At 44.6% G+C, this 22,500-nt stretch overlaps 1 protein-coding gene across 4 annotated transcripts in view; it reads right to left on the bottom strand.

Moving 5' to 3' along the window:
* Window positions 1-22,500, bottom strand: part of rims2a (regulating synaptic membrane exocytosis 2a) — a gene marked incomplete at both ends in the record, with an annotated part of 129,426 nt that overhangs the window by 100,020 nt on the left and 6,906 nt on the right. For 3 of the 4 annotated variants that reach the window (XM_079735493.1, XM_079735491.1, XM_079735490.1), the window contains 3 exons: window positions 7,759-7,969; window positions 10,817-10,909; window positions 12,114-12,146. In XM_079735493.1, coding sequence (XP_079591619.1) covers window positions 7,759-7,969; window positions 10,817-10,909; window positions 12,114-12,146 — 337 coding nt within the window. The remainder of the gene's footprint in view (window positions 1-7,758; window positions 7,970-10,816; window positions 10,910-12,113; window positions 12,147-22,500) is intronic. The other variant, XM_079735492.1, reaches the window with a different exon arrangement.

Genomic DNA, 22,500 nt, shown 5'->3' on the forward strand with positions numbered 1-22,500 from the left:
CCCACTCATCGTGACAATCCACCACACCTTTGATGCAGCAGTCACTTTGCTTCACATAGTGAAATATATGAACCAATTTCAAACTTCATATGTAATCTGAGGAGTCATATTAGCAAATGCTTCACAGCGTACTACTTAAAAAAGCTCACACATAGAAGCCCTAGTTTGCGTCGAGTTTGATTAATGTATGAGCGCCCTCTTGTGGCCAGTTGCTGGCACTGCTGTACTAAAACTGTGAATCAGCATGATCCTCGAATACACGCTCTACGACCGCTTAGGTGGAGATTAACCCCAATTTTAAATGTTATTATAGACAATTTATTTATATCTAAATAATATTCTCACAGATAGAGACAAATTAATATTGAGATGTTCATGATGTAGGCATTTTCCCGAGAAATGTCGTTGTTTACGATTGAAAGTATAAATATAGAGACCCACCACACATGACAAGGTGGTTTTGTTCACAGCCTGGTTGAGCAGCAGTAGAGCCAAAGGGATGATTCAGAAGAGATGGCCTTTGCTGAAATATTGATGTGGCGGTAAATGAACTGTCATAGGTATCATATTGCCGGACCTGAACCGGACTGAACTCATTAAAAACTCATTGTTTCGGGAATTGAGTGTTTCTTAAAACACGCTGAGACTGCAAGTCCTTAAATAAACCAGAATGAACGCAACAAAGCACTAGTGGGCCTATGATTGTTCAAACTCGTGATAGTTAAATGACAGTCTGCTTCTATTATAATTTCGTTCTTACTTGTCGTGGGATTATGTGCTAGACACACTGCCTTGGCTTTACTTTTCTATAGCCGACTAACAATTTAGGACATAGGCTATATCATCACGTTCAGGCAAACGTGTCAGTCAACAGCATATAGTGCACCTGCATTCAATGTTTTAAAAATAAGCAAGCATATTAAGACCACGTAGATGAGAAGGTTTTCAGGCCATTTTGGTGTGATTCATATATGAGCGTGGACCAATGAGATTTCAGGGGCAGCGCCTACATTCACATGCTCCCACACTGGCGGCACGTGGTCAATTACATTTTAATGAGCTTCTAATTTTAGTCTGGCGCGGCCGTAATAATAATAGACTGGATGCACATTTATGCAGATCAATTGGAATTCACAGACATGCATCTGTTTTAGATCCAGTATATTTTACGTTTTGCACGACACCACACGATTTCCAAAATGGAATTGCATATTTGTTTCACTGAGCTTAAGAAAAATATGATTAAAAATCGAGGATACATTCCCTGTTTACAAATGAATGCATGTATCCCGTTTTGCACCACTCGCATAGAGTTTGCATTTTTGCAAGATGCATGCACAATATCTCACTATACAGCCTCTTACAAGATCCATGCAGCGTAGATGAGAAAAAATCTCAGTTTATCAATGAACACGACACATGCAAAACGCGATTCAGCCGCCAAACGTAGACATGCCATTTTTAGCTTACCCATGATGCTGCCGGGAGAAAAAAACGTTTTTTTAAGCAAAAAAATAATAATCTATGCAGAACAATGTCTCGGTTCCTTTTTCAATTCAGAACTGGCCGCAGTTTCTCTGTCTCGGTGTCCCTGTCTGTGTCTGTGCCTGTGTCTCGCCTCAGAACGTAGAGACACGGAGAGCTCCGACCTTCAGCACCGTGGACAGCTCCAACTCACACAACAGGCTGACGAGGCTGCCGCCTGGAAACACCGTGAAGGTTACACGATGCTGACTATGGGAGTCATTGGGACGAAGCGAACCAAACGCTAGCGTTCTCTTCCCAATATCCACCAAGGTCTCTCTCTTTGCTTGTTTTTTTGTTGTTATCCAGGTAGGCTGAGTGAGCAGCCAACGGCTTTTGGTGCTTCAAAAAAAATACAATAACACAGTCTGACTGAAACGACGCATATCCGTTGAGGGAACGCGAGTTAGCGATAACTCGCAAATCACGCATCGTTCTCCCACCGCTATAGGTATTATGACGTCATTAATAGACGCTCGCGCGAGGCTACCGCAGCTGATTATGTGTCCATATGCGGCGTGAGGCTGCAACTCGGCAGGAGTCCGCTCAATCCGGTGTGCGAGTGGAGGGGTTGTGTGCGTGTGTGTGTGTGTGTGTGTGTGTGTGTGTGTGTGTCGTCTTGCTGAGGGTTATGTGTGCTTGTGTGTGTGCTTGTGCGTTTGCCAATTGTGTGATTGTGTGTGTGTGTGTGTGTGTGTGTGTGTGTGTGTGTGTGTGTATGTGTGTGTGTGTGTGTGTTCGCGCGTATGTGTGTGTGTGTGTGTGTGCGCGCATGTGTGTGTGTGTGTGTGTGTGTGTGTGTGTGTGTGTGTGTGTGTGTGTTGTGTGTGTGTGTGTCTGTGTGTCGCGTGGGTGGGAATGAAGCTTTTCCGGATCTCATTCAATAATAAAGTGTTTGTCGACTTTGAAGGGTGTACTTTGAAGATAGCCCGAGTGAACGCTTTGACTTATGTGCAAGTGGGTGTGCGTGTGTGTGCGTGCATGCATGTATGTATGTGTGTGGATATATGGGGGAAAGGCGAGATACGCGACATTCTCAAATATTCATGACATTACAAGAAATGCTTTAGGACGTAAAGCGGAGACTGTTTTTATTTCTCCACATCTTCACCTTGGAGAGGAAATGGTGGCAGAGATTCTGTGACCATCACAGGACCGTTATTCTGAAGCCTACACAGCCCCAACATATAACGTCCCATCGGGATCGATCAGAAGGCTTGAGGAGGCTTTTCAAGGCATATGGAGGATAAGCACAGCTAAGGCTGGGCCATAAGGAAACATGTATTTTCACCACAATCATGGGGAATTTTACTTGATATAGATAAATGTCACAATATAATTAATTCAAAATACCATCTAAAAGCTGAAAATTCAAGTGTATGGACATTTTTAGTGTAGTATTTGGCTAACAATGTTTTAAATCTCATATTTTGAGATTTTGAACAGTGATTCATTTAGACTCTAAAACTGGGTACCACGATAAATTGATATCTTAATTCCATTACTATCTTAGAATACCATTCAAAGAAGATGAAGGATAATATTAAATGATTGACCAGCCTTAGCACAGCACTCCTGCATGATTGGGAGCTGATCACCTTCCGCAGAAAAAACATTTGAGCTACACTGACTTTGACATTTCCAACATATTGTTCTCTTTCATTGTTGGGATTCCAATAGTTGGTTGAAGAAGCTCTGTATTCAATATTAATATTGAATACAGCCGGAGCGTCCAATATTTTACATTGAACGTGGTTACTTAGTATGGCTATGAGGAGAGCTTAACCATAAAATGAACTGATTTCCTGATGACCTATTTCATAGCTTTTCACTCCCTGATGAAACAAGCAGACTTGGCTGCAGCACAATGTTGGCCCTCCACACAGCCAAGCAGTCAATAGGCTGCCTTTTACAGTCAGTCCTGAATGTGTGTAAAATGAGGGGAAAATGTCTTGAAACAACCCATGTTGCATAATTTAAATGTTGACGATACACTACACGGTAGGCTGGGCCACAGACTCTCAGGTCAGCACTCGTCACATTTCTACCTGAGAATGACCGACTTGGAAATGTCTTTGGGACTCAGAGGCCAAAAAGTCAGTTCTATAGTTTGTTTGGTTAGGGAGGTTTCGACTTCAAACTACAAGTTATGAGCGTCATGTGTCGCTCACTTGCTACTGCATGGCTTTAAAATGGCCAGGGTTAGGATAAGATAAGATAGTACTTTAGGATCCCAGCTGGGAGATGCTGGGGCCACACCAACCAGGACAGGACAGCAGTGGAATAAAAACAATAGTATTCAAAATAATAGTCTTGAAACATAGAATATGTGATTTTTAGACAATAAATGGGATGTGGAAATGTCAATGCAATCATCCAATTTATTGCTGGGGTCACCGATGCTAAGGTGAGGTATTGTAAGATGATTAGGATCTTACAGAAGTGTCTACCCAATTTTGTATATTTATTATTTATTCATCAAAATGTATTCATAAAATCAATTGACATTGGGATGCATGGGTTAATTACAGAATTCCCAATTTAGCAGTGAAATATCAGTCTTTGCCCGATAAAAATAATTTCCCTTTAAACCGTCTCTTTAACGCTCCATCCCAGTGTATCGGATGCTGCCTATAAACTCAACGCAGACACAGAGACGGTGTAAATATTGATGCCGCTTCTCAGAATGAGATCTATCCCGCCACCGCTGTCACTCTTGGTGCGGGAGAAGAAGAAAGAGTAGACGCAGGGTAACAGAAATAGCAGACAGATCGCACCTTCATCATCGCCTCACGCCTCATGTCGCTGCCGTTTGTTTGCGATCAGGGGCCATCACAGATCTTGCCACCCAACAGCTTCTGCAACTGCAGTGCCATTAAAAACAGTCAAGGAAGAATTTTCTAGTTCACCCTCTAAATCCGCACTGGGAACTGCAGAAAACATAACTTTGTCTCATCAATCATCTTTATTCATATCATTTTCCCACTGCTATGTTGGGAATTTGGAGAACATCTTCAGTGCTGTTCAACCCTGAAAATGTCCTCCAAATTCCCATCATGACCCAAACTATCTTAAACACGGTGTGCAGCAAAGTAGGTTAGTGAGTCGTCTTCTCTTTCTCTCCTCCTACTGAAAGAGAATCTGGCCATGCAGACGGACCAGGGAACCAAACCCTGTTGGCTGGCTGGCCCCCGCTGGCCTCTGATGGCCCTCGCTGGCCCAGAGACACTGGACTCTGTCACCAGACACAAAGAGGACAGGCTGGGGCTTTGACCCCAACAATGATGACTACATCTCCTTTACTGCTTTACTCTCTCACTCTCCTCTGGATGACTCTCTTTGGTCTCTCGCCATCGCCTGTCTGTCTGTCTGTCTGTCTGTCTGTCTGTGTGTAGGTGTGTGTGTGTCTCTCTCTCTCTACCTCTCTCTACCTCTCTCAACCTCTCTCTAACTTTCTAAACCTCTCTCAACCTCCCACTGATCATCTTCTATATTTTGCTGCTGTCCTGCCTGCCATGCAACTACTCAAGCCTGCAATTAGCTATGTTACAATTATATGAATGATGGTCTTTGATCTTGCTTTAATGTGATACAAATGTGAATGAAAGAACAAACAGCAAGAACTAATATAATACGTGTTGATAGTGATATGTACAGTGTATCAAACAACTATCCATGTTTTTTGTCCACAAACATTCACAAACTCGTTTGCATACGGACACAACGCACATTGTTTCCAAAAAAAACAATTGGCTGTACTGTTTCTTTTTGTGTGTTGTTTTAGTGAAGCCAGGGGTTTTAGTAGATGTTTTACTGAAGTTTTTCCTGAGGACGGGAGAGGGTTACGACGGTTGAAACCCCCGGAGCGGTATTTTCCTTTAATACCTTCTCTATGAGACAGTGATCATGACAGTCCTACCGACCTCAGCGGGAACAATGAGAGGCTTATAGAGCAATGAGGATCAGGGATCAGGAGGCCACTTGGATTTCCTCTGTGCCTGTCCTGACATCATTTGTTTGTTGCTTCATTCATTCTGTCATATTTGTCATTATTATTTGTTTTGTTTGTTTGTTCACTCATTCATCTGTTAATTTAGTTTGTTTACTCATTCATTTGTTATTCATTATATTATTCATTGTGTTGGTTTGTTCATTGATTCATCTATTCATTTTGTCGGATGTTCATTGATTCATCTATTCATTTTGTCGGATGTTCATTTATTAATCTATTCATTTTGTTCATTTGTTCACTCATTCTTTCATCCATTAATTTAGTTAGTTAGTTTGTTTGTTCATTCATTCATCCATTCATTTTGTTTGTATGTTTGTTTGTTCACTCAATCATCTATTCATTTTGTTCGATCATTCATTCATTCATTCATTCATTCCTTTAGTTAGTTTGCCTGTTCTTTCATCTGTTCACCAAGTCCTTCGTAAGAAGTCTGACGAGACACCCATTCTTCCACACTGAATACCTTCAACCGTCTGGGACACATTCCAAGCACAGAACAAATTTTCTGCAATACCAATTCTTCACCCAAGGCTATGCCTTTCCGATGAACCCTGTAATGCATTCAACTTGCTGAACCAATGAAATGCCATATTTGTTAAGTGGAATTGGTACAGATAAACAGCCCAAGGCAGATTCAATACTGTGTTTAGGGTCATTTCAAGCTTCTGTTTGATCCATGTTGCTGGTGCAATATGGATCAGTACCACCCTACTGGATCCCACGTCAGGCTACATGGGCAGAGAGAAATGGTTGAGCATCGACTCGGTTGAGAATTGTACATCCATCAGAGCTGCACTTCAACTAAGCGTGCGATTAGGCTTGTCCTAATCATCCGGTTGCTCCTATTTATCTTTGTCATCAATGCAAATGTATTTTTATGTGAACCAATAGCAATAGAAAACAATACAATTATTTGTATTGCTGGCCATCGATTTTTTTACTTGACCACCATTTGACCCACAGACGGACAGATTGGACGGACAGAGATTAGTCTGAGGCAGGTTTCAGATTAGCTTTGACCACTGTATGTGTATAGATATCATGACAGCGTTTGGATGAGCGATGTTTGTATTCAGAGAGACAATCCAAGGGAAACACAGAAAAGGGTTTGCTAACCACTTTGTCCTCCTGGTGCAATTCCATGAAAGCAGGAATGCAGCAGAGAAGGAAGACCGCAATAAGGGATAGGGACAGGGAACAGGGAAATGCAGAGTTTAAGACAGACAGAGAGAGACAGGGAGAGAGATATGGAAAGAAAGAGACAGACAGACAGACCGACAGAGAGACAGACAGACAGACATACAGATAGAGAGAGTGAGAACAAGAGTAAGGACAGCGAGCATGAGAGAGAAAGAGTGAGAGGCATTAGCAGTAGAACCAAAACACATCTGATATACTAACAGCAGAGGATTGGTCAGCATCACATGAAAAAAAAAAAAAAAACAGCTAAGCTCATGATGCTAAATTTTAAGCAGTCTAAATGCTAAAAGCCCCGGCTTATTCTCGTGGGGGCGGATTTGACCGAGGTTAGCTAGAGATACCAGCACTGCTACCGGAAAATAAATAAACAACAGTAAAACTAGATTCCTTTAGGATAAAGAGAGAAGGTGAGAGAGAGCAACAGCGCCCTCCAGTGGCATGGAAGACAAACAGTTGAAGTTAGACAGACAGACGAATAGACAGTTAGACAGTCGACAGTAGACAGGAAGACAGTTGGACAGTTAGACAGAGATAAGGGAAGGTGTTGTTGTTGTTGTGTGAATGTTAGCTGTTGAAAGTGAAGTGAGTTAATAAGAAGGCATTCAGGGTGAGTGTTTACTTGTGAGCATTATTGATTGGACCGGATGTTGATAATCTGTGTCCATAATCTGAGCGGAATGAGCGGCCGTTAATGCAATGTTGGCTCTGTTCCCCTACCCCCCAATCCAGATTTAAATGTCAATGTTTCATAATCTTTGGATTTAAAAAAGTAGTGTGAGCAGCAGAAGGCCCGTTGGGGTTAAGGGTGTGTGAGATGTAATGTGTGTGTGTGTGTGTGTGTGTGTGTGTGTGTGTGTGTGTGTGTGTGTGTGTGTGTGTGTGTGTGTGTGCGCGTGTGTGCGTGTGTGCGTGTGTGTGTGTGTGTGTGTGTGTGTGTGTGTGTGTGCGTGCGTGCGTGACTGTTGTGAGTGTCAGCAAATAGTAATGTGTGTGCCAGAAAAAAACATGGAAGCCAGGGTTACCTTATTTGACCTCAGAGACACCCGGCCGCCGCACCGAGCACAGAATTTAGTTTGGCAATATGAACAGAGGTGGCCACAGCCATCGGCAAACTTGGTTTTATGGCAAATCCCACAGGTAGGGGCCTCGCTCTTCTGGTCCAGAGCCGGCTTGGTCTCCTCGCCCATCTTCTTCACCTGGTCCTTGTAGGATTCAAACTGCTGGTGCAATTTCCTGTAAGCAAGCAGAGAGCAGGCCAGTCAGGGGAATGCCACGCTCCGTTACAAGGCTCACCGCAGAATTGTGCTCTTCTTTTTGTGTATGTGACCTAAGTGTTTATATGTCTCCCAGGAAGACCAAACTGACAGTTTCTAATGGTTTAGGATAACTCTAGGAAACTCTTACAGTGTCTGCTTTTTTTCTCTACTAGCAGGGAATATGGGATTCACCCGCATCTTGGACATAAATATATATAAACACCACATATTTGTTTCAAATTCAATGTTAAGGTAACTATATCTGTAATAAATCCTCTGTTTTTCAGACAAAATATAAATACACTCCCATAATGATTCACTCAAATTTGACCTCGCAGACATGCACAATGCATGACCTTGTTGAAAGTAAAAGCAGACTCTGTCCGCTAAACTCTTTGGTCCCTGATAGCTTTCTGGTGTCACACCCTGTGCTGAAAGATCAGTGTGTGTGTATGTGTGTGTGTGTGTGTGTGTGGGGGTGTGTGTGTGTGTGTGTGTGTGTGTGTGTGTATGGTGTGTGTGTGTCTGGGTGTCGGGGGGTTGGTGTATCAAATTTGCTTTGCAAGTTTAAGAACACCACTTAATTCCACTTTCTCAGGTTTCCCCAGCGTTTAATGAATCATTTGCCCCCGTGTTTCTATATCGGCGGCCAGCAGTAAGGCGAGATGGATAATGCCATCGCGAGACAAAGAGACACATCATATACGAAACACACACGGTAAAATTGCGTCACAGACCTCCAGCGTAAGAGATCACAAACATAGACGGGCATGAGGGCAGATATGTCGGACGTCCAAAAGAAGGGCAAATAGTGCAGTGTGGTACAAGGGAGGTTCAACTCCCAGCCAAACGGTTCTGGGTTTGCACCCTGAACATCCTTGAACAAGGTGGCTAAAAGTCAAATCGGTTATTTACCTGGGTTTGTGTGTAAAATGATCTCCTAAATGACTTACCCTATGATTACACTGATCCTAGACTTTTTAATATATATATATATAACAGTCAGGGATCGGTGCTGGTCCTCTCTTCTTACTACAGATGGACTAACAGCTCCTGTTGAAGGTGAACAACCATTCTAACAGGTCCTGAGAGGCCCTGGCAGAAAGCCTGAACTATGTACTCTTCACATGCATTTTGTATGACACGTGTCAATCGAGCGTCTCCCTGGAAACTAAACACTGCACTGACTTCATAACATGGATGATCAGAATTGGTTTGGCCCCACATGTCCCCCTGCAACATTCATTAGCGCTGGTGAATTATTGAGCAGCACTATCCGTTTACCACACAGAGCTCTGTGAGACAAACATGCTGCGCTCGTCCACAAACGCACCTTCAGTGCCCAAAATGTAATTGCTGGGCATGTGCATGTATGAGTGTCCCGCCATTGTGCTGAAACATGCTTTTATCTGGACCTGTGTGAGGATTACTGTTCTGAGTGGAGATTAGCAACAGATCTCAGATCTGAACAGATCTCACTGGAGGACAATAGTGATAACACTATTGTTCAGGGGTTTTTGGTACCCATTCAATGTTTTCCAAAAAAGGCCTTCTACAGTGGCAGCACAACATCGGCTCAGAGGCTGGTGCGCTAAAGCTAGCAAATGGAGCTAAATGCTAATCAATATTCAACATCTGTGTGGAGCAGCCCAAAATATATCAACTATCACAAGCGTACAAAATAAAAGTTGTACCTATGCTATTTTTATAACACAATGTTTTTTGGCACACCATGGAAGATAGATAGCGAGGCGTCTGAGAAAGCGAGGAAAGCAGATTTAATCTGTGAGTGACATCTAGTAATACTAGCATGGAAGTCAAGTATTATTCTTCATAAGTTCTTCATCGTATTTAGTGTCTGTCTGTCTGTCTGTCTGTCTGTGTGTCTGTCTGTCTGTCTGTCTGTCTGTCTGTCTGTCTGTCTGTCTGTCTGTCTGTCTGTCTGTCTGTCTGTCTGTCTGTCTGTCTGTCTGTCTGTCCGTCTGTGTGTGTGTGTCTGACTGTCTGTCTTTCTGTGTGTGTGTGTGTGTGTGTGTGTGTGTGTGTGTGTGTGTGTGCGTGCGTGCATGAGTGTACGATGTCTATAGGTATTTGTATGCCGGGAAAACAAAATATCTGTCTAAGCGGTAGAATGAATACAATAAAAAGTTGGGTGATGATGATAAGTGAGGGCAGAGTTGGGGGTCACAGCGGGAGATAACGGCTCCACCGATGTTGGCCAAAGTGCAGGGCCAACATTGTCCACCGAAGGTCACAGTACCCATCGGGGTCATACGCGGGCAAACGCAGGCACCACAGCTGACGTGTAACTATACGCAGCTCATTGTCCCGCCCCAACGCCTGCGAATCGGAGCCGTCTTACCTCTGGCCCTGCATGGGCTCAGCCAAACATGCCCCGAAACATGAGCCCGCCTCTTGGAGATATGACAGATCCAAACTAGTTACTGTTGAGGAACAACTTTTAAGCACTACCGAAGCCCTCAGGATACATATATATCTAAGGTTACATATAGTGTGTTGTACGTCAATCGGAGACACCTTTCTTGTTGCACGTGCTATAGAGCAGCATGATTCGTGAGAACACTCAGGGTGTGGTGGAAGTCTGTGTAAGTGTTGGATGTAAAGTTAGGAGAAACTCGCTAGAACCCCCCTGGCTGGCATGCTCTGAGAAGCTATTCCCAAGTTAACAGGACGCCGTGTGGCCACCGGGTGGCAGCACCTCATGCTCAGCCGTCATAGGGGAGACTGTTTTATTATGAGATTTCTGTGGTTGAGGTCGGCAGAGGGGGATTTTCAGAGGCAGGGATCGGGGCTGTTTACTTACGCGTCAGGCTCGGGCTCCTTGTCATTTTTGGACTTTTCCTGGGGCTGAAGAACGTTATTTACCAGCTCAGTGATCCCACTAAAGGCAAACCACCTGTTCGAATAAGCAAACAACACTGTGACTGGAACATTCAAGAACAAGGAAGAGGCAGAGGCATTGTGGGAAAGACAATATGGCCTGACAGAGCACTGAGGAGGCAGGCTTTGGACAATAGAAGTGGGACCAACAGCTGAGAGGGGGCAGAGGAGGGGGTCCACCAGAACCAAAAGCAGAGAGAGGAGGAGGACACCAGGACAGCGCAGGTGACAACCAGCCAGAGAATCAGTCATTCAGTTTTTGTTGTTTCACAGAAGACAGAGCGAGATATGTAGAGAGACAGAGACAGAGACAGATAAGTAGAGAGAGAGAGTGAGAGAGGGAGAGAATGACAGAGGTAGTTACCGAAGACAAAGAGAGGAGAGAGGGAAAATGACAAAGAGATAAGTGGGGTGAAGTGGAGAGAGGGAGAGCAAGAGAGACACACAAAGAGACAGACGGACAGACGAGACAGAGATAGATAGAGAGGGAGAGAGAGAGAGAGAGAGAGAGAGAGAGAGAGAGAGCGAGAGAGAGCGAGAGTGAGAGGCACCCATTGCAGAAAAAGTTATATGTCCAAACGTTGAAGAGAATAATACAAATACTTATAGCTACAGTAATAATAATACTATACACCGGAACAAATAACATGGATCATGGATCCAGTAGGAAAGAGGAAAGCTCCACAGCCAATGGAGATGCAGGTAGCACAAAACATTGCAGCATTTCAGGGGAACAGAGTCATTGTAGTCAGTCAGGTAGGTAAACAGATGTTCACACTCAGTAGCCTACTTGAAGATCAAGTCAAAATGCAGAGACAGTACAGCAGGGGAGATGCATCAAAGAGGACTAAGCGGATACAGTAAGAGCCCACACAAGCCAAACAAATGCAGATGAGGAACTGGATGGGGAACAGCGGCCAGTTAGAAACCCAGGACAAAGGGAAAGGAAAGAGGGATGTTGTTGTACAACATGGTTTGAAGAAAAAGCAGCCATCATTGATTTCACAAAAAGTAGTCTGTATTTACTGGTCACAATTCATCTAAATTAATTAAAAACGTATGCGAATCAAACAAATGGCTGGTTTTTCAGTGAAATCAATGACTTCTCCTACATTTTCTCTCCCAGTCAAAAGAGGAGGAAGCCACGTGAAGCGCACAGCACCAACTGACAGGAAGAAGTGTCAAAGCCAAGTGCACTCTGGGATATGCAGTTTACTTACTGTGCAGGCTGAGGCTTTGGTTCTTCTTTGATCCTACAACATAAAGAAATAAAAGGTGTGCACAGCTCAGTGCATACAGAACACAAAGGGATGGTAAAAAAAACAACTAAAAATACCACAAAACATTACAGCACAAGCAATACGATGGAAAACAAACAGCAAAATAAATATGGCATTGGATTGCTTATGATATGGAAATGATCAAATATGGAAATGTAGTGAAGAAAAACACAGGACATAACAACAAAAATGAAAGACAAATGACAAATATAAGAACATAAAAAGAACAACATCAATTAGGGGATGGCTTCTAGCTAATTAAATTCGCAGACTGGCTAAACTTCAAAGTTCATCAATGTGGATCTTTAAAGGGTATACATGATGAAAGGCTCACAAGCCATATACAGTGCACAGCCTTCAAAAAATATTATGATGTTAAATAATTCTCTGCATCAAAATCACCTCATGGCTTTACCAACATCACCCTAAGAAGTCATGATATCGTAAGCTGCCTATTCATTACGTTAGTATATTGATGGTTTTGCTGGAAAGAGACCGCACTTACAAGTAGCTCATACAATAAACTCTCCGAGCTACACTGTTAATTTGTACAAATCTGCAGATTCTGTCTGCTTTGTCAACAAAGAACTGTAGAATGTACAACAAAAACATTTCCCAGAGTAGGAATTCACTTTAATTAATAACCAGTAAGGAAATGTAGACAAACTCAAAACACATCACATGTGTGCTCCATATCTCGCCCTCCCTAACTCACTTACTCAATCACTCACACTGACACATAATGACACAAGCACACACACACACACACACGCACACACACACACACACACACACACACACACACACACACACACACACACACACACACACACACACACACACACACACACACACACACACACACACACACACACACAACTTTAGGACAATGAAACGTTAAACAACACGCCATCGGGTCAGCTCAAACATGAGTGGAGACACTGAGAAGTGTCTCTCTCTCCCGGCTCTTGAGTGAGGGATATAAACATCTCCTATAAGCAGGGGCAAACTGTGACCGATCATCGCACATCGTTACACCCGTTACACACACGCACACACCTCATTTTCAACATGCTCTTATGAACACAGTCGCGTGTACAGAGTCAGGCGCCTTTCTAAAAACAGGAAAGGTGTTAATGTAATGCAGGCCTATGTGGTCGACTCTGTGGCGAGACGATTTGCATTCCTTCATTTTAAAGCTCTGGATTTTTGAGATTGGTCTGTCACAGCAGCACAGCCTGGTGAAGGATTTGAAGTTTCGACCACACATTTGAACACATACACACACACACACACACACACACACACACACACACACAAACACACACACACAAACATGCATGTTCACACACACCTATGTTGACACATGGTCACACACAAACACTAAGGCACACCTCCCGTTCAGTTTCTGTGCTTTGTGTCAGGCTTGGGTTGTGGGGAGACAGGGTCTCATGTCTATGCAGAACATTAAAGTGCTGCTCGGCCCTCGGTTTCCACCACGGTCTGCTTTGTGCAGAGCCGCGGCATATTCATCTGCTCCCTGTGTTCCCCCTGTGACCCACGGCCCTGGCTTTTATTGATCTTGTCAGCCCTTCTCTGTGGTCACATTACAAGCCTCATTTTTATCTGATCCAGCCCGCCTGCCTTTTTGGCCCGGCTTAATAGCTGCAGGACAGGGTGCGTGTTTGTCTGTGTGTGTGTGTGTGTGTGTGTGTGTGTGTGTGTGTGTGTGTGTATAAACAAGAGTTTACACAGGTACAACATTGTGCATATATGAGCATCTGGTGTGTGTGTGTGTGTGTTTGTGTTTGTGGGTGGTTGTGGGTGGGTGTGTGGGTTTGTGTGTGTGTGGGTGGGTGTGTGACTTGTGTGTGTAGGCACACATGTGTATGTTTGCACATGTGTGCGTTGTGGTGTAATGGGGCAGTAAAATGAGTGGGAAATGTCAGAGGTGATGGACTAACTATCCAGGCTTCCATCTTACAAAGGCTCACACACACACACACACACACACACACACACACACACACACACACACACACACACACACACACATACAAACAGGTGCAGACTATCTATGTTGCTGAGTTGTTTGGTATTTGGAGTTTTTCATTTATTGTTCTTTTAGCATTCTGTGCTGCTCGAGCTTCACCTAAACTCGTTCTGCATTGAGAAACCCAACAGGATTGAAAATGATCAATAGCCTCACACTGGCCTCCAGTGGACAACAATGTATTGCATACACTCCCACAAGTTTGCCTTTAATAGATTTAAAACCTTTATTGTTATATTCATATGAAAAACAAAAGAGGTTCCTTCCTGAAAAACAAATATCAACATCTTACTTTCATCCAATGAATAACTTTCATATAATAAATAAATCAATTGTATTGGATCACCTTCACCAGACAACGTGAGAATCTCCGTGATGGAGACTCCTAGGCTGAGCCAGAGCACTAGTTGGGAGGTGTTTGGCTGCATCATAAAAAACTGCACTTTATATAGGCCGTTATAACAAAGGTGTCATAGACCCTTTTCACAGCTTTTCAATAGTAGGTTAAAGTAAATTCCTGTAATTGTAACATTAGGTTGGTTTTATATATGTCTGTCACAGCAACAGCATAGTCAATTCATAACTCTTAACTTGACCTGTTATCTCTATTCGGGTGATCTGTCATACCTAATATTTAAGCAGAACTATAATTAAGGTCATGAGCTACGCCTGAGCTTCATCCTGTGAAAAGGCTAGTCGGGGTGAACACAGGTGTATCTCATTTCGTTCATAATGGCCCCGGGCATAACCAAAGGTGCATAATTAACTTAATGAGCAACACCTGTTTTTGCCCCACTACCTCTGGGATAAAGGCCCACTATGTTGTGAGTAGATGAAGGATAATGGTTCTATTTGTTAACAGGTTAAAGATACACTTGATTATAGTACTAATAGACGTCAGAAGATTCAAGTTCAAACCGCTTCACAGTCGTATCCGCATGAGGCATTCCAAGTGTTGTCCGGAAAATTCCCATGGCTTCACACAACAACACACCCGGGACGCTGGTTTCACGAAACTCTCTTGCACCCAACCAGCACTATCTCCTCCCGCAGTCGAAACATTGCTCCAATCATAGCAGTATTGTCATTATTATAGTATAAAATTACCACATTAAACATATATATCTGGTTAAAAAAAACTGAAAAGAACTCTCTCTCTTCCTCTGCCCTCTCTCTGTCTCTCCTTTTCTCTCCCTCCACGTCTCTCTCTCCCTCCCTCCCCAATCTCCCTCTCTCCATCTCCCTCTCTCTACCACCCTCTCTTTCTTCCTTTCACTCTCTCCATCCCTCTCTCTCTCTCTCTCTCTCTCTCTCTCTCTTTCTCTCTCCTTTTCTCACTCTCCCTCACAGGCTCTCTCTCTCCTTTCTCCCCCCAATCTCTCTCTCTCTCCATCTCACTCTTTTTCTCTACCTTGATTACCCTCTCTCTTTCTTCCTGCCTTCCAGTCTCCATTCTGCTCTCTCTCTCTCTTTCCCTCTCCCTCCCTCTCTCTCTCTCTACCCCTCTCTCTCTCCCTCTCTCTCTCTCTCTCTCTCTACCCCTCTCTCTCTCCCTCTCTCTCTCTCTCTCTTTCTCTCTCTCTCTCTCTCTCTCTCTGCCCCCCCCCTCTCTCTCTCTCTCCCTCGCTCCTCTCTCTCCCATTCTAAACGGCCTGCTCCTCTATTAGGCAGCAGTGGGAAGCAGGGGAACCTCATTGATGTGACAGCTGTACAACAAGTCCTGAATCATCGCATTCGCCCATGCTCAGAACCAGGTTAGCAACATGTCACTGTGCGGTGGGCACCACCGAAGGTCCGGCCCTGATAATACACACTCAAACAACTGATGATGGGCTGAGAAAAGAAAAGCCCTGCCCCAACCAGGCCCAACCTATTAGAGGGCAGAGCACCGCAGAGGGAGGAGCTCTGAGTGTAGTTTAAGATTACTGAAACAAACTAAAATACCAGGTGATGAAAATATGTCTACGCTAGGGGAGGCGTTCTTAATTCAAGACAAAAGTCTCCCATGAGAAAAAGATTATTGACAACCTCATTAAATCTCACCCAAGAAAATGACATAATATTATGTATGAAGTGAACCGGAATTTAACCCTTGTGAGACGCTCCTGTGCATAGCACCAGTCTAACGTCAATGAAAGTCAGAGGAGGGAGCACATGGTCAGACACAGCAATCCTCTCCTCTGGGATAGTGTGGCTTTCCTCTTCTCACAACCACAAAGTGCACCATGCAACAGCTCAATATCAAACTAAACATTCATCTGTGCCGACTGATTGTACGGTGTCCACTGTGTCATAATACAGCCATGTCTGACGATTCGACAGCAATGTATAATACTTTTGTAGATACTCAATTTTGAATTGTTCTGTTTGTGACCTGCTACCACAAACCTGCAATTAAAAGGAAGTATCCTTATAGTCTTGCAGTTTGTGCTAGATTCCTAGTTTGTTGGTAGAAGTGTGATTATTTCAAATCCCAGCATTATATTTAATAGAAAGGAGACTGTTGAGGGAACCCTCTATGAAACCATAGCGTCTGCCAAAAGGGATTGCTCATTTCTCCTGGAACATTTCCAAGAGCCGTTTCGCATTCTCTCCCAGAACTAAAGGCATCCTTGAGCCAGTGTGGGGGAATCTGGATACCGGTAGTTGTAGTCTACCCTGAAGATGCGAGCGATTACCTCAATGATTGAGGAGTGAGATATGTCCCTTTTCTTGGCACTGCTGACAGCCCTGAACACAGATAGCCAGACGTGTGGGTGTTGGCTTGGCCTGGTTGCTGGATCTCACAGCTAAGCTATGACCCTCCAGGCCCCAGGAATCTACAAGAGACCGACTGATAATTGGATCATAAGGGAATAATCTGGCTCAGTGGGTAAATACCAAGCACATACATCATTAACAGAACCCCGAGCCTGTCTGCCCCGCCAAGGGGATGACTCTAATGTGCAGTTAAAGTCACTTCTGAGATGAATGGTCTGACCTGACGCCACCTCTGACAATAAAGCTGGGATGGGAGGTCACCATGCATGCAGAACAGTTTGTAAAGACACAGTAGAAAAGTAGAGGGGACATCACCAATATAGACCTCTTGGCTGCTACTCAAGAGGTCCCGCAAGGCTGACATAAACAGACCTGGCCTTACAAACATACTATCTCTCTCTCTCTCTCTCGCTCTCTCTCGCTCTCTCTCTCTCTCTCTCTCCCTCCCTCCTCTACCTCCCTCTCTTTCTCTTTCTCTCTCCCCCCATATCTCTCTCTCTATCTCTCTCTCCCATCTCCCTCTCTCTTTCTCTCTCTACCCCCCCTCTCTCTCCATCCCTCCCTCTCTCTTTTCAGTTTTCTCTCTCTCTCTAAATCAGCCTAACCCTAACCAAATGGAGGGCACCATACGATAGCGACACAGCAGGACGGGGTAGAGGGTGGAGAGAGAGAGGGGAGGGCTGGGAGCTGGAGCTCAGGTGAAGGGGACGGGCGTGTGGTCCTTACAGAGCGGCGATAGCATTCAGACCGGGCTGAGGAGCACACTCATCAGAACAGGGCAATCGGAACGGCACAGGCGGAGGCAGACCACCCTCCTGATCGGGGATTAATATTCAGATAGTCAAACAGGAGTTGGCAACAGCAGATTTTCACTGAGCAATGTAAGGAAAGGGGGAGAAGGAGGTGTGTGTGGGGGGGGGGGGGGTTGGCTAATCTTCTGCCAAATATAACTAAAAATCCATCTGTTTCCTCAGATTACCTGCCAGGATTCAAGCTGAGAATTGAGCAACTGGGTGTCTTCCATCCTGGGAGGTTCTCAGGAAGCAGCAACTCAGCTCACAGCCCAGCAGTACTACGTTCCCCAGCGCACACCCAGGAAAAGTGTCCAAACCAGTCAGCCAGGCACTGTTTAACCCATCCGCTCTGGTCTCTTCCAGCATTGATTAATGAAGATAGCGTTGATAGTGCACACATAGGTTTAAGATCAGGGTCTGGGGAACTGCTAATCATCATTATTTACCATTGCCGTGTCTACATTTCTTTGCACATTACTATGTGGGTTTTAGTAAACGCTTTCATATTAGCGAATGAGAGTCTGTCGGGCACCAGGACGTGCACACTTTGTCGCGTTTCGTCCGTCTCACTTTATTCAACCTGACACAGATACATTTCATTTTTGCGGTCATCAGCGATTTCTTGGCAGCTGACATTGCCCGATGTCTCCTCATATTCACACAGTAGACCAACACCAATGGTGCTCTTTTCTAGACTGTCTCCAAAACAAAAACAAACTATAGACGCCCACTCCATCGCACACCAAAGCTAATGACCCCTTGTCTGCCCAATTCCATATGCTCCATTACCGCTTCTACTTCCTCTTCCCCGAGCTCCAGAAGACAACCTCTATCTAGCAACAGCTTCAACCAAGCCCCACGCAGATCATCTCATCCACATCAGCCTCATCACACTGTTCCTTCACCTACGACCCCTGACCCCCTACAATAATATGCTGTCACTCTTACTGCCCTGTGGCCCGCCTCCTACTCGATCTCAACCTGGCTAGTCCCGCCCCCGCCCCTGTACCCATGACGGTTCTTGTTGTGGTCCCTTTCAGTGAGTCGGTAAGTGGGCAGTGCTAAAACGGCAGTCAGCCGTCCCTGTCTCACTCCAGGTTATAATAATAGCCTGGCTATATCTAACAATAGAGAGGTAATGGATACCCTGCCTTCTGTGGGGCTGGGCTGCTCCTCGTGGCTTCCTATCTCAGTTCACGGCTCCGGCGCGTCACGATTTGGCCCCTTTGCTAAATTGAAAACATACAGTGTGCCTGCACACATGCAGGCACGAGCAGCAGGCTATTTGATATCACCCCATTGCACTTGGCACACACCCACCTCACTAAAATATCGCTGATGAATTACCTATGATGGTACACACACACACACACACACACACACACACACACACACACACACACACACACACAAAGGCCCAGCTGGTTGAAACCGCCTGCGAAGCGGTGCTGTCACACTAGACAGGAACATCTTTCCCAACCAAAATTCAAGGGGAGAAATGTGACATTGCCGTGGACATTTGTCGTTTGACTAGACAAACAGATGGAAGCACAATACTGTACGAGTGAAATTAACTTCAACTCTGTCCCTCAACATCTGTCCCCTTCTCAGAACAGATCTGTTCTGACTATGGCTGCAGTAGATTTTGGAAGCAGAGGATTCCCAAAGATTTGCAGAGCCTGCCGGGCCATCCAAGTAGCCATCCATTGGGGGGGGGGAGTATTTATAAGTCCGTAGCAACCTGGGCTTTGATGGTCGCTGATGTCACACCATCCCGCTGAACTGCGCCCCAAAAGACAAACAATGACAGATGATGAGGAAACGAATGGCGTTGCACAGAAAGACAACTCACGACAACACACCCACACCGATGGAAACACACACAAAGTAAATACGCATCGCATTCTGGCCATCTCAAATATCGCCATGGTGATGGTGGTATCTCAGCGAGACGAGCAACATTAAGGGATTAGCAGGAGAGCGTCCATTGGACTTCAGTCATGAGCTTGAGCCTGGGATCACAAAGTCTATCCTCTCTCTCGCCCTCTCTCTTCCTCTCTCTCTGCTCTGACTATTACTGGCTTTCTCTCTCCAGTCCCCTCCCTATCTCTCTCTTTAACACTTCCATTTACTCTATCTCCCTCCCTGGCTCTCTGAAGCCGTTGTTTTCACTGTAGGACGGCGTCAAGCGGGTCTGTTGGGTTGTCATTGTATTGCGGGTATAAAACAACAAGCATGCCGCAGTAGATCATCCAAGCCGCCATGAATGCATGGTGGCTCTACATGCTAAACACATATATACTGCTGTTGGACTACTTACAAGGCACCTTCTGCCTGTGGCATCGTGCTTAGTGGCCTGTACAGTGTCTACCATGCATGTGTGTGTGCGTTACAATTGGAGCTTCCACTGAAGTGTGTCTATACAGCGTGTCTTCCTCTGTACAGTATGCTTATATAAGAGGCCATTGCTGCATTAGTGACATCATAATGACAACGAGCGCTCCATCTCTTCTCCATTGATGTCCGTGGGCTGCCATTGTAATCTACCTAGAGCACTGGGAGTGTCCGTGTCCAGTGGCTGTATACGTATACATGCGGAGCCCTGAACTATGTAGGCTCTATGGGGACAGGCTCAACACACAAGCCCTAAAACGAAGAGAGCATTTAACATAAGGGCTTCCTGAGCATGAATCGAGGCTGTTAGAACCATATAAAACTAGAAAATGTGCTAAGAAGAGGAAGGAATAAGATTTAAGTGGGCCTCCCTTGGAGGGAGATCATTGGCTGCTCTAAGCTGAGCCGATGACACCCCATCAGGTCCCCTTTAAGATTCTCAAGAAAAATGGAAGTGGGCGGATTCTATTGTGTGAGTCGACATTGAATAAATTATTGTAAAGCCAAAGAACAAGCCGATGAAGGTAGTGAGGACGCCTTCGTAAAAGTTAAGTATAAGCTACTTTTCAGCCAACATTAGCTAACATCGTTAAAATCCATATTGATATTAATAAATGCAATTTTAAGAGAATCAGTAATACGTGCCACAATCTAATTCTAGAGTGTTCTATACTATCTGTATTTCCCGGTAACAAGGCACAGTCCTGTGTCACCATATTCCCTAGAATTGCTACCTGTATAGAAAAAATCACAGCAGAATGAGCAAGAACGACAAAGTAAAAGGGAGTGTGTTTGAGGCACGCGTGCGGTTGAGTCACTGGACAGGCCACCTGCTTTACACTGCAGAATTGTATACGAGCAGCAAAGACAGTCAAAGTGATACCTGTGTAATGGATACCCTGTAATTGCAATTGCACGGTAAACAAAGTAAAAAAAACGGTATTACATTGAGCTACTTAAACAGAGTGAGGAATACAATAATCTGAAGGTGGGCTGTGGCGCATATGATTCAAATTATTCCAAAGCTTTCTTCTTAACTTGTACTAGTGTTTAGAGTCAAACGATTTGTATGGGACTCAAATTGGTGATGGTAATAAATGTCAGGGCTATACTATAGTATTCCAAAACATTTATTTTCACAATACTGACATTAGGATGATGTGTCTCTCCTTCACACTTCCTCTCATTCATCGTCTTTACCAAACTTTTATTCCCCCATGGGTGCAAACAACAATACACACTATGAACCTCAGCCCATGACCATAGATCACAGAGTTCGGAGCACAGGCTGGATTTAACACTGAAGAGTGTGTAACGCCTTCGCTCCACACTCTTTAAAGGTCATGAAGGATAAAGTCAGTGTTTCTTGAATGATTTATTTGGGCAGGGTTGGGCAAAATCCCACAAAACCTCTGACTGAGACGATGATAGTCAACAGTGATAGGACACAGATCAACGTCACCTCCAAACCAGGAAGCAGTTTGAGTGACACTAAAAAAAAAAAAAACACTTTTATGATCATGTCCAAAGCCTTGCACAATGGTTCCATTGGGACCCCACCCTCCTCATCCTACATTGAGTGTACCTCCCTGCTCGTGCTTTTCATTATGCTAACATGGGCGCTATACATGCTAACATCAACGTTAGCGTATACAGCATATACAAGGAGAACCAGCAGCGAGCATGTTCCCCTTGAAGCCCAGGCCTCCTCCTCAGATGGCTCACATGTCATAAATCTTCCACACACACCCCCTCCCCACATTGACTTTACTCAGGGGTGATGGGGGGCACAGGGTTGAGGTGATAGGGTGGGTCATAAAAATGATGAACTACAATCCCAGGCCCTCCCCCGCTATCCCCGCGATCCCTCCTTCCCGCCTTCTCCCCCTTGTCGTTCTCAGTCGCCCTAGCTTTCGCTTTGACTGGCTTCTTGTTCCCATACCTTCTCTCCATTGTCCTCTATATATTCATAATGCTTTGCCTCATCTTTATGTCACCTGATACTTGTTCATGTTCCCTTCCCCCCCTATCCCTTCTTGGACTGCGTTGAGCTTGGATGTGTTCTATACTGTAGTAAGACAGAGAGGTCAGGATGCTAATTAGGCAGCAGTAGTGATACCATTGGTGTGTCCTCCTCTGTCCCGAATGTCTGTTCGTACTGGATCTATAATCTATACAGTACGGTCTGTACCCAAATACACCCACTACACACAGGCCATGATCACACCTGTGCATGCATATGGTGATGAATCTCCATCTTTAGTCAGCATATGTTTAGCGGAGCCAGAGGATGCCCAATGACGTAGGGTTGTGAATAGCTGTGAAT

The sequence above is a fragment of the Pollachius pollachius genome (assembly GCF_949987615.1).
Source record: "Pollachius pollachius genome assembly, chromosome: 1".
Taxonomy (NCBI): Eukaryota; Metazoa; Chordata; class Actinopteri; order Gadiformes; family Gadidae; genus Pollachius; species Pollachius pollachius.